The 18,261-nt window shown below is 38.3% G+C and overlaps 1 protein-coding gene across 3 annotated transcripts; it reads left to right on the top strand.

Moving 5' to 3' along the window:
- Window positions 1-4,223: 4,223 nt before the first annotated feature.
- On the top strand, window positions 4,224-17,968 carry LOC131241154 (uncharacterized). 3 transcript variants are annotated; one of them, XR_009168967.1, is made up of 8 exons: window positions 4,224-4,476; window positions 5,811-5,904; window positions 16,343-16,581; window positions 16,685-16,894; window positions 16,978-17,070; window positions 17,153-17,260; window positions 17,346-17,802; window positions 17,869-17,968. XR_009168967.1 is itself a non-coding variant. In XM_058239851.1 (7 exons), the coding sequence occupies exons 4-7, from the start codon at window positions 16,739-16,741 to the stop codon at window positions 17,736-17,738; spliced, it is 750 nt and encodes a 249-aa protein (XP_058095834.1). In that variant the 5' UTR covers window positions 4,224-4,476; window positions 5,811-5,904; window positions 16,343-16,581; window positions 16,685-16,738; the 3' UTR covers window positions 17,739-17,859. The 3 variants fall into 3 exon arrangements, 2 of the variants coding, with proteins under 2 accessions (XP_058095834.1, XP_058095835.1); XM_058239851.1 differs by lacking the exon at window positions 17,869-17,968 and having other exon boundaries at window positions 17,346-17,859; XM_058239852.1 differs by lacking the exon at window positions 17,869-17,968 and having other exon boundaries at window positions 5,775-5,904; window positions 17,346-17,859.
- The last annotated feature ends 293 nt before the right edge of the window (window positions 17,969-18,261 follow it).

The following is an 18,261-nucleotide window of genomic DNA, read 5'->3' as shown; positions in this document are numbered from 1 at the left end:
TGGGAATTGAACAACTATAGTTGAAACCTTTGTATGGTCCACCGTAAGGTTTATTTTTCATCTAACCTTCTCATAAGTTCACACCGATATAAATGAAAGGAAAACAAAAATATCAGTTTGAACAAAGCCTTATATAATTCTAACAAGTTTTCAATGGTAGGCATGCAATTTCCACAATTTTTCTATACAATGGCTTACTTGAGTCTTGTATTTAACTTATTATTTTTTTTTTTTATCTTGTCCTAAAATAATATAAAAAAGGATGAATGATGTCATAACATATACATCAAGGGAGGTCCCACAGAGCCTTCACAAGACATCTGTCAAACACGGATAGCCTAGATGCTGGCGGTCGCGAGTTGGCCACTGGACAGTGCTCTATGGGCATTATTATAATGTATGTGTTTTATGCGCACTGTCCAGCTATATGTTCCAGGTCATTTTATGAAATGAGCCCGAAATTGAAACATATACAAATCTTAAGTGGACCACACCATAAGAAAACTGTAGTGGTTGAACGCTCACCATTAAAAACTTCATGGGCTAGCTATAATGTTTATTTAGCATCCAATTTGTTGATGAGAGTCTTTTATGGCTTTAAGAAGTTTCCAATGGTAGGCACTTAATTTCCACTATTTCGTGTAATGTGGTTTACTTGAGCATTATATCTATGTAGTTTTGGCTTTATACCCTAAAATGATATAGAAAAATGTATGGATAATGTCGATCTAATACACATCATGATGGGCCCCACAGAAGTTACACACATTCAGTTTACAAATTAAAGAGATTAATTTAATAGTTTTATTTTAATTAAAATAAAATAAAATAAACTCTCAGTGATGTAAAACATCTAAAAATAAGAGATATGGGCAAATGTGTCAAATTAATAGGTTTCGGATATTTTAGAAGTTTGTTAACAAATGTTATTTCATAATCCATACTTTAATTTTCAGACTTTACTTCTTTCATACAGCTACCAAATGAGTTTCAAAATTCATCTTCAAATTTAGATTTCAGATTCAGGCTTTAAACTTTAGATTTAACAAACGAGGCCTAAATCTTAAAACCATGCTGGTGGGCCTAGCCCAATTACTTAACACATTGGACTCCGTACTAACTTTACTAGAGAACCGGGCCAGGCCTAGTTTAGTCTCTTTTTTAGCTGAATGGGTTGGGAGTTTGACTTGGTTTTCAAATCACAGCCCCAACTCGGTTTCCCTTGGGCTGGCCCAGCTTGGCTATCAGTAGTAGTAGTGTGGTTCGCGACTATCAGGCTGGGGTTGATTTAAGCCTAGATTTTGAACCTGTTGAGCCAGACCTATTCAAAATACTGATTCCAGCCTAGTATTAGAGCTGTCAATGGGCTCGACCCAGGCATGGCCAGGATCTATCTAAGTATGACCCACAAAGTTAAAACGTTGGCCCCAGGCTGACCTGTAATGACTATGAAGGACCCCAGCCTAAGGCCAGATCATTTAATTTATGCAACATCTGAGCTGTTTGTTAAGTGCGACCCATGACAAAAATCGTAGATGGGTCGGGCCTGACAAACAGGCCGGGATGGTAGACAGACATGGCTAATGAAAGAGGCTAAACTTGAGATTCGATCCTTAATTAGTAGGCTAGGAGAGTAAGCTAAAGTTGGAGTCCTTAGCCCACAGGCAATGAACGGACAGGCATTGACCTGGCCCAATTGCAACTTTGTAACAATGGACCCACAAATCAAAGAAATGGAGAGAAGATACCACCATTTGTACCAAAGTAGCCCATGGGTGCAAGATCTAAGTTGTACATCAGGTAAGTCCCACCGTTTACGTCTCTGATTTCAGCCTACTAATCAAGTGGATCGCATTTTAGAAGATGATCAAATGGCCACGAATGGGCTAACTTGTTCTTAGCTATCATCTTTCCTTTCCTAATTTGTGGCCTACGTGAAGAGCAGAATAGCCTGATTTTTGGGACATTACACCTTCCAGATGGGAATCATCGGATGGATGGCTTGGATCTTGTACCCATTGGTTACTTTGGCAGATGTAATGGCACGTAGAGGTGCAACCTCACGTATTTGACTCAGAAAAACAACCATTGAGAAATTTCTTTTGGATGATCCATATTTAACTAAACATATTATTGATAAACAATTTCCATTCACAATATTGAACCTAAATCATGGACGTTCCTACTCATCAGATCGTCTTGGCATGTGGGCCCTAGTGGGGCAATGCATGGACAAGCGACGTGGTCAATGCAAACAACCAATGTACAGTTCACGTACAACCATTTCTTTCATGTAGGTAGAATATTAATCCGTGTAAAAGGTGGGCCACACCATGTATAGAAATTAGGTTGATCAACTTCTTTGGTGACCAACATCAGGACACTGAACTATTACCATCAGCCATCCAATGATTTCGATGCGGTGTATTGCTCAGGGAGTGGCTTGATTTTTATACCAGGTGATCATCATGGTGTGACCCACCTTTTCAATGGATAGGATATTCTACACATGTGACTGGTTGGCAGGAAAGAAATGGCCATACTCAAAGTTCACATGCAACCACTTTATGTGATCATTTATCATAAGGTGCCAGATAATTAACCAGTGCTGCAAATGAGTCCGACCAAGCCAATGACCTGAAAAATAGGTGGGTCAAGTCCAAATTTTGAACCCATGTCTCGGTCTAGGTCCAAAAGATCAACTTCAATTATTGAACGTGTCAGACATGCTATCAAGATCAATTCGACCGAGATCCAATTTTTAAAAAGTCTGGTTTAAATCATCCTAAAATGGACCCAACTTCGGCTTAAACCTAACTTACATCCAAAAATAACAACTAATTGATATAAGTGCATGAAAGTCCTTCCCAATTTTTGTGAAAATCCATTCCTAATTTTTTTACCCAACCTATAAGATAAGATAAATGGCCATTTCATGGGCCGGGTCAGTCCTCCTACACTTAGACTTGACCTATTAAAACTATGTGCAGACATCCTAAAAAATATAAAAGCACTTGGTGGGGCCCACATGAGTTTTGAATGCGGCTGAAACTCATTACCCTTAGCATACTGAGTAAATTCTGTGGGGTCCACCGTTATTTATTTATTTTATCTACTCCGTTCATCCATGTTAATAGATAATTTGAGATCTAAAGAACAGAAAGGAAGCATATCCAAAGCTCAAGTGGACCACACCATAGGAAATAGTGTGATTGAACCTCTACCATTGAAAATTTCTTCCAGGCCATAAAAGTTTTGGATTAAGATGATGTTTGTGTTTTCTTTTCATTTATGTCTTTTTGATATTATGAACATGTTGGATGGCAAATAAACATTAGTGTGGGCCTAAGGAAGGTATCAATAGTAAAAATATGTTTTTATATTTTTTAAATATTATAATTATATTATTATATAATAATATAATATATATGGAAATGGTTATGTATGCTCGAACTCACGGGAACTCCCCATGAGGTTAGGCTGTGTGGGCCCCACCATGACGTGTGTCAAACATCAACACTGTGCATTTGATGGGTCCCCTTTAAATTATGGGATATTCCAAAAATCACCCGTATACGGAACTCTGGTGGGCCATACCATCTAAAATCATGTGAAGACATGCCTAAAACAAATAAAAGCACTTGGTGGGGCCCACTTGAAAGTTGATTGTGTCTGAAACTTGGTATGACCCCTCATCCAAGTGGCACACACATAATGGATGGGATGGATTTGTGAACCACATCTCGGTGGGCCCAAAACATAATTATGAATGTTTTAATGGAGGGTAACCCCTCTCAACTTTTGTATGTGGTGTGGCCTACACAAGTCACAGATTGACTTGATTTTTAATCCCTAGGCCCACCATAGAATGGTGCATCTGACTGATGGGGCAGATGTTTGACACGAATCATGGTGGGGCCCACGCAACTCTCCTGCTGTGGAGATTTCAAATAAACATTACGATGGGCATTAGGATAGTTTCAACGGTACAAATCACTCTCCCCGCTGTTTTCTGTGGTGGGGTCCACTGCAGATTTTTATCTCTCTCATTCTTTGGGTTGTGACTTAAAATGATATCTCAAAATGAATGGACGGTGTGGATATAACATATACATCATAGGGGGGCCCACAGAGCACCGACCAGCATCACTGGCCAAACCCGTCCGTTTAACGTAAATGATGTAAAACGCACATTGTGCGGATTTTTTCACAAAATTCATTTTCGAAGAGGGATTTCTAAAACCCTCTTCCGAATTCCATTTCTTCGTCTCGCTCTCATTTTTTCCCCCTCTCTCGCTCTCATTTTCGGATTAAAGAAACCCTGAAACCCGATTCTCGCTCCTATTTTTTCCCCCTCTCTCGCTCTCATTTTCGGATTCAAGAAACCCCAAAACCCGATCTCCATTTCGGGCGAGATTCCGTTTCTATCGGCTACTCGTTTCAGAGGTTTTTGTTTCTCAGATTTCGCATCGGAAGGTATGCGATTCGCACCCTCTCTCTCTCTCTCTCTCTCTCTCTCTCTCTCTCTCTCTCTCTCTCTCTCTCTCTCTCGCAACCTCTCCCTCTCTCTCTGTCTCTCTCTCTCGCACCCTCTCCCTCTCTCTGTCTCTCTCTTCCTCTCTCTCTTTCTCCCTCCATCACGTCGAGGGAGATCCTTTTTATCCTTGTTGTTGCAATCGGAGATTGGATCTGTTTTACAACCAAATGCAACCAAATGCTACGATCATGATTTTTTCTGACTAGAAATCCTCTTACCTCTGTCTTTTGTAGGGTTTTACCAGATCTCTAATTTTCTTTTCTTCCGCTAATCTGTATTCTATTGTAATTACATCTGCATCTTTTATATGCATTTTTTTAAAATATTGTCATCGTTTCTACTTATTGTAATTTTAGTTCATTTGCTTTTTTTTAAAAATAATGTAGTTCATGATTGAGATCACTAGTTATTAATTTGGATTTGGGGAAATTTCGGCGATGATATAATTTGCATTTCTGCAAAATTTCGGAAATTAGAAAAAAAATCCAGTAAATTAGAGGATTCTTTAGTAAAGACACAATGACCCAAGCACGCACCGACAAAATGAAGGTTGGCCCTAATCCCATTTTGAATTTGGGAATTTTGCTACCCTAATCCCAAATCGAATTTGGTGGTTTTGAAATTGGGGATTTGGGTACCCAACTCCCACTTCGAATTTGGGGATTATGGTACCCTAATCACATTTCGAATTTGGGGGTTTTGAAATTGGAGATTTTGGTACACCCAGCCTGGTGGATATCCAATCACTATTGTTTTCCTATGGTATGGTCCACCTGAGATTTATATTCCTCTCATTTTTGGATCCCACCATGATGTATATGTTTATATTCCTTCATACTGGCACCATATTTTAAATATTTAATGATAAATTTATTTTTCAATAAAACGATTTTTATAGAAAATTTTTTAATTATGGAAATTTTAATAATTTTTTCTAAAAATTCTAAAATTATTTATTTTTATATTAAATTTATAAAACTGTGTAAGTGTTTCTAGCCATCCATTGACTGTGTACGCGCATATGTTGCTGAAGAACATTTTGTTCTGTTTAATGGTAGACTGTTGAGAGAGAGAGAGAGAGAGAGAGAGAGAGAGAGAGAGAGAGAGAGCAATCTGCAATCTTTCTCTGTGTGTTTGCTTGCTTTGCCATTACTGGTTTTTCTTTCATTTTGAACCTTAAGAGTTAAAAAAATCAGCTCGTAATGTGTCCTCTGATTCGATCTGATGGTGCAACTAGGATTGAATAGCCACAACTGATGGGTCTTTATTTCAGGTGGAGCTACTCTGCTGCATCAACCACTGCACATTTGGAGCAGAACTAATCCTAAAGATAATAACTTGGTCATACTCAGCCCATATTCAACCAGGTAACAGAATTTTCATTATCAAGATATGCCCATCTTCAGCAATAGAATGTAAGCTTGTTCTACTTGAATATTTCAGCAATATTTAAATTTTAGATTTTTTTGGTCGCCGAGCTTCTAGCTAGGTCTCTTTAACGTGGGTCAAAAAAAAAAAAAAAAAATCTATGGCCGGATGATCAATTGTGGACCCATTGTGCCCATAGACGGTTTTTTCCAGAGATTTTACCTGGGCAAAAATTTTACAAAGGCACCTAAGCACTTGAGGGGGCCAACAGTAATAGAATTCTTACCTTCAAAACGAAACTGATTACTTTTTTTTTTTCCACAAAAATTGGCAACATGTTCCAGACAAGCTGGCCATGTCCCATATTTTTAAAGGAAAGATTATGTACGTTCCAGTATTTCGGGTGGGCTCCACAGAAAAACTTCAGGCCTCACCTATCTTATCAGCTACGCAGAAAAACAGGGAATGGAGAAAGAACTGGAAACAGAGTAAAATCTGAATTCCGAGTAACAATGATGGCACTGAGAGGCAAAATTAGGATTCTCTAACAGTTCCAAACGAAACTGATTACTTGTCAATATTTAGCCTTGTCTTGAAAGTATAAAAAATCAGTTGATCATATTTTCTCCAATGTGAGGCAGTTTTCCTACCATGGACATTTGAGCTTTTTGAGATTGATTTGGTCCACCAAGCTAAGGGTAGGAGCTTTTTTGTTGCTCTGGTTGATCAGGTCCGCATGCTTTGTTTCAAAATTTTCTCTATCTTTATAGATCGCTAAGAGCATCTTATCACATCTTCGGTTTATGCATGACATGACAATCACCATCCATTGATCATCCCGCCAAGAATTTGTAATGGGCGTTCTGCCAAAATGCACAGGAAGGCCCAAGCAGGCACCACTCCCTCCCCTGACCTGTTACATGGGCATGTGCTAAAACATGTGATTCATTTCGAGATGCAGCAGCACCAGTCCTCTATTTTTATTTTTATTTTCTTTCTTTCAAAACCCTAAACCTACCATGATGCACCAAAAGAATGTCCAGGCAGCACTAGCATTAGGTGATTGTTTATGATAACGTGGATGGCTGATGTAATGAAAATCAATGGATTTGAGCTGTGTAGCAATGAAGGCAGAGGTCTGGAAATGGGAGAGTTTAACTCATAAAAGTGCAATGGTACACATTTAATGGGCAAAACTGACAGCTGTATGGTTAGAGTGGTCCAATTACTGCATTTTTTGGCCCATAGCCTTATATCCTCGTCAAAAGATGCCTAATAATGGTGAGATTGCAGTTTAATTAGTGATGCCAAACGTGCTTAAGATATTGAGAAATTATTTAAGTGTGCTCACTTTATGGATACACTTATATACACCTAGTTGCATTTGGACTCGATGGTGTCCACATCGCCTATCCGAGCTGTTCATTGGGTCCAGTCTACTGTCCAATATTATGTAGATATCAAGGAAATCGTGGACATCCACGACTGTATCTATTTTCTACAAATGATCTTGTATATCCATTTATGTATGCTTGGAACCAATGGATCAATGTGATTTTAACAAGGCAGCAGGTGAAGAGTCGACTGGATCGAATGGACGGTTCAGATGAGTGATGTGGATGCCAATAAGTCCAGATGCAATTATATGTATGTAAATGTTTCCATGCAACTAAAAGCAGCTAAGATATTTATTTAACGTTTGTGTGGTAACATAGCGTTGCCGGTGTACCTGTTAATAGCTTTTTAGAGAGTCTAAGATGTGGACCCATATCTTCTACAACAGCTGTTGGAAGCAGAGTTGGCCCCACGAGGATGGACTGCTTGTAGTTAGAGGTTTTAGGAGTGATTTTACATTGATCCACACTGCTTGTAGAAAAGCTTTTTACCTCTTAAACTTTCTCTTCTACAGCTAGGGATAGAAAACCTATAGGAAATCCTAAAAAAACATACTTTCTCTAACTTTCAAGGTATTTGTAGGCCTACTAACATGAACTTTTTCATCTCTTGGTGATGGGCATCCATGTCTTCATTTTACATTTATCATGTCTTCATTTTACATTTATCATTCGCATATGAATTAAATCTCTTGTTTTAAGTAGTTGACAGTAGCATTATACATGAGGACTTTCTCATCTTCCAGTACTATGGACAAGGCTTGTGTAAAGCTTGCTTCAACAAAAGTTGTCCTGTGCCCATCAAAGTACTGGGATAAAAAAATATCAATTAAAGTCTTTTATTTGACTTTAAGATATTACATTCTAAAGCTTTTCTTTCACGTAAAAGTTTGTTAGAAATGTTTGTTTACTTAGCATTGTATTTCTGTTCTCAGTATGAAGATAAAATGTGTATATTGTTCCATTGCCTTCTGTTGCCTAAAATTGTCCTTGCAAACCTTAACGAGCTTGTATATTATATTTTTTTTGTCTTAAATTATTATTGTGATTAGTTAGTTTATAGTTGTGATTTGTAAGTTAGATAATTAGTTACTTGTTTGAGGATTTCTATGGGTCCATACATAGATATGATGTGTTTTTGGTGGCATAGAAATCGCTTAAATTGTCCCATTTTGGACAGTTTAAGGTTAGATGGATAGTATGTTTTCGTATAATCTATTTAAATGTTCATGCCTGATCCGTGGTCTATTTCCTCGTTTCTCTCTTAATATGTTTTTTTCGCTTCGTATCTAATACCAAATATCTTTACATTGCTTTAGATATTTGGTATCGGAATGTAACGTAAGATCAACTTATCTGGAGAGGCAGGGGGAGATGCTGTCGGATTTTCGGCATGGACGTTTAAATGAGAATATGAAAGTATTACAATCTATCCAACTTTGGATGGGTAACTAATTTAAGATTTAATTGTATTAGTTTAGAATTGATGGAGCAGACTCGGATGTGCGTCGGTGCTATCCAGATGTTGAGCGGGGGTCCCTGGAAGGTGGGAATCGCTGTTATGACCATGATGAAGCTGTCCATTTCCTATGGACAACATTGGAGTGGCCTGGCCATTTGGACAGGCCCGTGTTTATGTGTTACCTCAGAATTGATGGAGCAGACCCGGATGTGCATCGGAGCTATTCGGATGTTAAGCGGGAGTCCCTAGAAGGTGGGAACAGCTGTTATGACCATGATGAAGCTGTCCATTTCCTATGGACAACATTGGAGTGGCCCGGCTATTTGGACAGGCCTGTGTTTATGTACTAGTTCGAAATTGATAGAGCAGACCCTAGTATAACCCTAAACCTAAACCTACACATAAAAGTAAAACGTAAAACTAAACATCATGGTGGGGACAATGCCCTTGACTGTTGATTCCTTCCTGGGACCCACCATGATGGGTCCTTACTCTTACTCTGGTGGCAGACTCTCAGGAGTTTCAACGCCTAGTTGAGGGTTTGAGTACCCATATGTGGTGAAATTCCACTACGGCGTGAGTGTTTGGTGGTGTGTGTGCATGTAAAAATAAAAAATAAAAAAAAATGATGGTTATTTGAGATCCAACCTGTTGGTAAGTTCACACAGACCTAACCTATAACCTAACTTATAACCTAAAACCTAAACCTAAACCTATAACCTATAACATTAACCTAAACCTAAACCTAAAACTTAAAACTTAAATCTAAACCTAAAACCTAAACGTATTCTCAAATCCCTAAACCTAAACATCTCAACTCCCTAACCTAAACTTAAACTTGAAAACCCAAACCTAAACCCGATCCCGAACCCGAATTCCTAAACCTATAACCTATAACTTATAACCTATTACTTAAACCTATAACGTAAACCTTAACCTAAACCTAAACCTATAACCTAAACCTAAACCTATAACCTTAACCTAAACCTAAACCTATAACTTTAACCTAAACTTAAACCTATGACCTAAACTTAATTCACTTAACTTAGACCTACACCTAAACCCAAACATATAACCCGAACCCGAATTCGTAAACCTAAACCTAAATCTATTCTCAAATCCCTAAACCTAAACCTAAACCTAAACCTATAACCTATAACCTAAACCTAAACCTAAACCTAAACCTAAACCTATACCTATAACCTAAACCTAAGCCTATTCTCAAATCCCTAAACCTTAACCTAAACCTAAACCTATAACCTGAACCTATTCTCAAATCCCTAAACCTTAACCTAAACCTAAACCTAAATCTAAACCTATTCTCAAATCCCTAAACCTATAACCTAAACCTAAACCTATAACCTAAACTTAAACCTAAACCTATAACCAACCTTAACCTAAACCTAAACTTATAACCTAAACTTAATTCACTCAACTTAAGCCTACACCTAAACCCAAACATATAACCCGAACCCGAATTCCTAAACCTTAACCTAAACCTAAACCTAAACTTATAACCTAAACCTAAACCTATAACCTTAACTTAAAGCTAAACATATACCTATAACCTAAACCTATTCTCAAATCCCTAAACTTATAACATTAACCTAAACCTATTCTCAAATCCTTAAACCTATAACATTAACCTAAACCTATAACCTATAACCTAAACCTAAACCTATAATCTTAACCTAAACCTATAACGTAAACTTAATTCACTTAACTTAAACCTAAACCTAAACCTAAACCTATTCTCAAATCCCTAAACCTATAACCTAAACCTATTCTCAAATCCCCGAACATATAACCTAAACCTATAACCTATAACCTAAACCTTAACCTAAGCCTAAACCTAAACCTAAACCTAAACCTATAACCTATAACCTTATCCTAAGCCTAAACCTATAACCTATAATATTAACCTAAACCTTAACCTAAGCCTAAACCTTAACCTAAACCTATAACCTATAACCTTAACCTAAGCCTAAACCTATAACCTATAACATTAACCTAAACCAAACCTATAACGTATAACCTAAACTTATAACCTAAACCTAAACCTAAACCTATAACCAACCTTAACCTAAACCTAAACCTATAACTTAAACTTAATTCACTTAACTTAAACCTACACCTAAACCCAAACATATAACCCGAACCCAAACCTGAATTCCTAAACCTTAACCTAAACCTAAACTTATAGCCTAAACTTATAACCTAAACCTATAACCTAAACCTATACTTATACTTATAACCTAAACCTATAACCTAAACCTATTCTTAAATCCCTAAACTTATAACATTAACCTAAACCTAAACCTAAACCTATAACCTATAACCTTAATCTAAACCTAAACCTAAACCTATAACCTAAACCTAAACTTATTCTCAAATCCCTGAACCTATAACCTAAACCTAAGCCTAAACTTATAACCTAAACCTTAACCTAAACCTATAACCTAAACTTATAACCTAAACCTTAACCTAAACCATATAGCCTAAACCTAAACCTATAACCTATAACATTAACCTAAACCTATAACATTAACCTAAACCTAAACCTATTCTCAAATCCCTAACCTATAACCTAAACCTAAACCTATTCTCAAATCCCTAAACCTAAACCTATAACCTATAACCTAAACCTATAATCTTAAACATAAAACCTAAACCTAGAATCTTAAACATAAAACCTAAACCTAAACCTACAACCTAAACGTATTCTCAAATCCCTAAACCTAAACCTACACCTAATCCCAAACCTATAACCTTAACCTAATCTTAAACCTATTTCCGTAAATTGACTCTAGTCTTTTCATTGTAGAGATGGATAAGAGTTGGATGCGAGCTAAGAACAAGTTTGGCCCAGAGTATAAACAAGGGGTTCAAGAGTTCATGAAATTTGCGTGAAATCGGACAGATTCAGGCAATAGGATTAGGTGTCTATGTCAAAAATGCAAGAACATTGTTTATAAGACTTTAGACAAAGTAGAAGACGATTTGTTCATAGTTAGGATTGACCAGGGTTACACTTGGTTGATCCATCATGGTGAAGATATCTACCAAAGAGTTGAGGCCATTGAAGTTCTTGCTGACCCAATTATGCTGGATGACAAGGATGAAGATGTTGACGAAATGCAAGATATTATAGGGGATGTGTTTAGGGGAATAATTGCTGATACTGATTTTGCAGTGACAAATAGTAGCCAAGATATTCTTCTTATGAGTGATGTCGAATCAGAAAAGTTTAGTAGGTTGTTGAGGGATGCGCAACGTCCACTTTATCCGGGGTGTGAGAACTTTTCCAAGTTGAATTTTCTTACAAGGTTACTTCATTTGAAGACAATAAATCTTTGAAGTAACAAATCGTTCGACATGTTGCTTGACTTGTTGAAAGAAGCATTACTGGACGGTGAGACATTGCCTAAGTCTCATTACGAGGCAAAATCCTTTATGCGAGACTTGGGCCGTGGTTACATCCCCATACATGCATGTATAAATGATTGTGTATTGTATTGGAAAGAGCATGAAAATGTTGAAGAGTGTCCAGAATGTGGAGAGTCTAGGTGGAAGTATGACGAAGCCAAGCATAAGAAAATCCCGCAAAAGTTGTTAAGGTACTTTCCATTGAAACCTAGATTTCAAAGATTGTTTGTCTCGCAAGACGGCTGAAGATATGAGGTGGCATAAGGAGAAACGCGTTTATGATGATAGTACACTGAGGCACCCTGCGGACTCTGAATCCTGACAAAATTTTGACAAGCAATATGATTGGTTTGCAAAGAATTCTCGCAATGTTCAACTAGGTCTTGCAAGTGATGGTTTTAATCCATTTGGTAATATGAGTAACTCATACAGTATGTGGCCAGTGGTACTTATACCCTACAATTTACCTCCTTGGTTGTGTATGAAGGAGTCATTTTTCATGATGTCATTGCTTATTCCTGGACTTAGGTCACCTGGGAATGACATTGATGTGTATTTGCGACCGTTAGTAGATGAGTTAAACGAGTTGTGGAGTCGAGGTGTACAGACGTATGTCACATTTGCAGGACAGATATTTTGATTGCATGCAGCGGTCTTATGGACAATAAATGACTTCCCCGCGTATGAGAATTTGTTTGGGTGGAACACGAAGGGAAAGTTGGCTTGTCCTACATGTAGTATTGAGACTTATTCATGGTCATTGAAGCATGGTAAAAAAAACGTGTTATATGGGCCATCGTCGCTTCCTTCTGAGCGATCATAGTTGGCACAGGAAGATGATGATCTTTGATGACAAACAAGATCATAGGCCACCCTCGAAAGAGCTATTTGGAGAAGATGCGATACAACGACTGAATAACATTGGAGAAGTTAGATTTGGTAAGGCATCGCACTTGAAGAAGAGGAAACGTACAGTATTGGACTATAACTGGAGGAAGAAGAACAAATTTTTTTTTTTTTGAGTTGTCCTATTGGAGTGATCTGAAATTGCGACACAACTTAGATGTCATGTATATTGAGAAGAATATATGTGACACTGTCTTCGGAACATTGACGAACATAGAAAAGAAACAAAAGACAGTTTCAAGGCTTGATTGGATCTACAAGCAATGGATTTAAGGAAAGAGTTGCACTTGCAACCACATGAAAATTCATATACTATACCAGCAGCCTACTACACATTGACAAAACTACAGAAAAATCATTTATGTGAATGGTTGAGATCGATGAAGTTTCCCAATGGGTATGCGTCAAATATATCTCAGCGCGTAAATTACGGATTGTAAGGTAACAGGAATGAAAAGTTATGATTGTCACGTCCTTCTGCAACGTCTACTACCGGTTGCGATTTGTGGATTCCAGAGCAAGGATATCAGTGCGGCACTGATTGAGTTGGGGATATTCTTTAAGGATTTGCATTCGAAATCGTTGAATGTAGAGGTTATTAAACGACTGGAGAGGGACACTGTCGTAATCTTTTGCAAACTTGAAAGAATATTTTCACTTGCGTTTTTCGATGTCATGGTACACCTAGCGATTCACTTATCGCACGAGGCAAAGCTTGCAGGCCCAGTACAATATCGTTGGATGTATCCGATTAAAAGGTGGTAGAATTTATTAAAATTTTTATTCATTCCATAAACTACATATATCTATGTTTTTGTACGTATAATCTAATGGTTTTGTGTACAGATATTTTCACACACAAACGATTTGTGAGGAATAAGGCACGCCTAGAGGGATCCATTGTTGAGGCGTACATTGATAATGAGTGCCTGATATTTTGCTCCATGCATCTTCGTGGCATAGGGGCTAGATTCAACCGAGAAGATCGGAATGCCGATGAAGGGCAGAAGCATGAACAAGGACTCATATATGTATTCGCACATAACGTCTGTCCTTTAGGATCCCCGATGTTTTAGGATATGGACCTTGAGGATTAAGCAAAGGCATGGTGGTATGTGTTGCATAATTGTGAAGAAATAGAGTCGTACTTAGAGTAAGTCTTCCTTCGATAATTGTATTTCTACATATGATGATCTTAATGTTTCTTGCTGATAACGTGCCAATTATGTGTAGCGAACACATCGACAAGATGAAGTCCCAATACTCGGCAAATTATGATCGAATACATCAGGATCAGTTTCCAGAATGGTTCGCAAAACGTGTAAGATTTCACATTGTATCTCACTACACTTAGAATTTTGTTGTATTGCACAATATTTACACCTAAGAAAATCACTAAACAATTACATTCTTTACGTGATAATAGATGAAGACGTTGCGCCCTAGCAACTCTGCGGATGCGTCTGATGCACTCTACTCACTGGCGTGTGGCCCTAATAGACGTGTATTTAGATATACAGGTTGTATTGTAAACGGGATTTGGTTCCACACTAAAAAACGTGAGAAGTATAGGATCACACAAAATAGTGGGGTGGTTGTGAATGGAACGCATGAGGAGGTAGAAATTGACTTTTATGGCGTTTTGACGGATATTATTGAGCTGAGTTATTGTATGAGAAAGCGGGTGTACTTATATAAATGTGATTGGTGGGACATTAGAAATAAGAAGTTGACATACAGACTGACAACTACTTTACGAGCGTAAATTTATTTTGCAAGTGGTTTAAGGACGACTCATTTGTCCTCGCCAGCTAAGCCGAACAAGTATTTTCCCTCGCTGACACCAAGTTAGGCGACTCTTGGCACGGTGCAGAAAATAAAGCCCAGGAACGTATTTGATGTTCACGTACCAGAAGTTGAAGATAGCGAGGACGGGGGAAATGAAACCTCTAAGGTTGAACAAGCATATCAAGAAGACATGCCATTTGGGGATATAGGGATTGATCCAAATGTTGATATCGATGTGGTGCAATTGCACAGAGATGATGTGCCACTTGATCATGTTGATGCCCCAATAATACATGACATTGTTAGAGATGATAGCGGTTTCATTGATGACGATGTTGCAAACGATAAAGAGGAAATACTGATCAGCGATAGTGATGGTGAAGAAGAAATAGTCCTAAGTGATAGTGATACAGACGACGATTATTAAATGTACACATGATTTACATGTCATTTTTCAATTCGAATAATTTATGTATTATATGTATACGTGAAAATTACAAGTCATGATTTATTCCTTTAATTGACTTGTTTATAATCCACATTTGCAGTTAAGTCAATTTCTGATCATGTCCTCAAATCGGAGCGTAGCGGAAGCACACAACATACTTCATTAGCTGTTGCGAATGGACTTTCCGGCCCTATTTTCTTCTGGTAGGGCTAAAGAGATACCTGGTCCGGTCGATGCGTGTAGAGAGGAATATATTGACGATGACTCATATGAAAGATTATACAATCTCAAAGGAATTCCGGAGCTGATGGAAGAATATAACCGCGGGAAACTTCGTATGGAAGATGCAGTTTTGTCACTTGCACATCTGAATGGAGTCCCGAGAGACCAGATTTTTCCTATTTTGACTGACATGTTGGCTGTAACAATGTCGAGTGCTTCACACAGCTTGACATATACTTCTGCAGCGTACGATAACTTACGCAGGGAGTACTTCGGATAGTTCACTTCAAAGTTGTTGTTTCGTATTACAATGAAATACGTGTATTTAATATAGAATGACAATGTGTAATGGAATTTTCAAAGGTTATAGATTAAAGTTTACAGTTTTATCATATTCTACTTGCATTATAGTGTAATGGTCTAATCATATTTTAGTCATCTCTCTAAGCATAAGCACAAATGCATTCTACTATCAACACTACTTGTATAATGTTTTAGTATATTCAACTTGTACTGACATTGTTTAAATTTATAAGTTTGTGGCTTGCATATATTCAGTGATGGCATCAGGTCGGAGATCACGTCGTTTGCGCGCTGGATCTACCCCTTCCACCCGTAATGCAACGGAGACAGCAGCGCCGTCACATGTTGCATCACAGGAGTCTAATCCCTCAGTCGCGCATACACCAGGCATTGCATGTAAGTCTAGACATATATTTCTTTTAATAATTTTTATTTATGTTTAAACTTACATATTTCTTTTGCGACAGCATCGTTGATTAGCCGACGAGGACGTAGACCCACGCGACGAGGACGTGGACCCACGCGTGGGTTAGTTTTAGAGAGACTTACGCGTGAGGGTAGGGTGACGGTAGAGTTCCCACAGGACTGTCTTAGACCTGTTGGGGACAATGCCAGGTTGTTTACATCGGAGGTCGGTGTCTTATGCCGATCTTTGATCCCCGCCACCACCCCCCGTTGGGCAGACGTGACAGATGATGTGCGGCAGCTCATCCGTCAGCGCCTTACGGTAAATTTTAGTAAATTAAATTTTGTTTTGTAAAAGTTCATTTACAGTTAAGTTGTTTTCTTAATGAGTTTATTGCCTTGATCTATTGTTTACGAAATTGCAGGATAAATTTGTCTTGGATTTGAGTGTTCCGTACATTTCCTATGCCGTCGACGACATGGTCAAGGAGCGGTTCAAGGAGTACCGATGTGACTTACACCAGCGGTACAAGCGGTGCATAAGCCACGGGGAGGCCGTACTGTCCGGACCGCCGCACGTGACCCCTGACGACTGGCGGATACTCTGCGAGAGATTTTCGTCTGAGCCTTTTCAGGTAAATATTTATATATTTACGATATTTTAAGGTAACAGTTAAATTCGCAATTAATAACAATATATTATGAATAATGTGTTCAGAAGAGGAGCAGAATAAATTCTGCGAACAAGGGAAAGCTAGAAGTGAACCACGTAGCTGGTTCAAAGTCATTTGTACGACTTCATCACGATATGGTAAGAAATTACTGGCGATTATTAAGTTGATATATTCTTTCCATGTATTTATATTAACTCTATTGTCCTTTCGATTGCGTAGCGAGATTCCGTCACTGGCCAGGAGCCTGGGCCAGTAGACCTCTACAGAGGGACTCACTGTCGGCAGGCGACGGGATCTTGGGTACATCCTAGAGCCAGCGAGAATTGGGTAAAAATTCTTATATTGTAAATTTGAATTGCATTGAATTATAATAATATCATTCGTTATGAAAATTTATATGTTTTCATTACAGGCGGCGATGGACACCATACGTAGTCAGCCTACTCCTGATGATGCTCAGCGGAGTGAGCTAGAGATCATGAGCGAGGTGCTTGGCACCTGTTCTGGATATGTGCGTGGGCTTGGCCATGGCGCCAAGCTCATGGCACCCGCTAAAGCTACCTCCAGCCGATCCATCGCTGGCGAGAGCGCCTTACGCCGAGCTGATATCTTAGAGAGAGAGGTTCAGCATTTACGGGTCGTCGTTGATGAGATCAGAGACCAGCTGGAGAGGCAGAGGGAGGAGCAGGAGAGGAGGATCGAGGAGACACGGGTAGAGCATGAGCGACGGATGAAGGAGATGTTTCAGGCTATCGCTGCACGCTTACCCACCGATGCCCCACCACCTCCGTCTTCATCTTTGTGATTTTTTGTATTTTATTTATGATTTATTTTATATACGAATGTTAAACTTGTATATGTATTTGTGCGTGGATGAATGTGATGTGGATAAGATTGTGTATGTATGGATGTGGTTTGTGTTTGGATGGATGTAGTTTGTGTTTGGATGAATGTGAATGTGAATATGATGAAATATATTGTAACAGGTATATATTAGGGATTTTTGCCAGAATTATGAAAAATACCAGTCTTTTACCGATGAAGAAATATTTTGTACGTAAAAGGTCCATTCACATTTTTTACCTATGATATATTTCGTAGGTGAGAGTTTTGGCCACCCTTTTACCTACGCAAAAAAGTCGTCGGTAAAAGTTTCGGTGACTTTTTTCCCACCAGGCTTCGCCACCTTTTTACCTACGAAAAAATTCGCTGAATAAAAGTTTCGGCCGTTTTTTACCTAAGGAAACAGTTGTTGAAAAAAGTTCAGTAAAAGTATTTTTAGCTACGAAAGTTTTCGTAGGTAAAAATATTTTTGGTCTATGAGTTAG

This window comes from Magnolia sinica, chromosome 3 (assembly GCF_029962835.1).
Source record: "Magnolia sinica isolate HGM2019 chromosome 3, MsV1, whole genome shotgun sequence".
NCBI classification, from domain to species: domain Eukaryota; kingdom Viridiplantae; phylum Streptophyta; class Magnoliopsida; order Magnoliales; family Magnoliaceae; genus Magnolia; species Magnolia sinica.
Note: the sequence above shows the minus strand (reverse complement) of the source record. Positions and strands in the feature narration are given on the sequence as shown.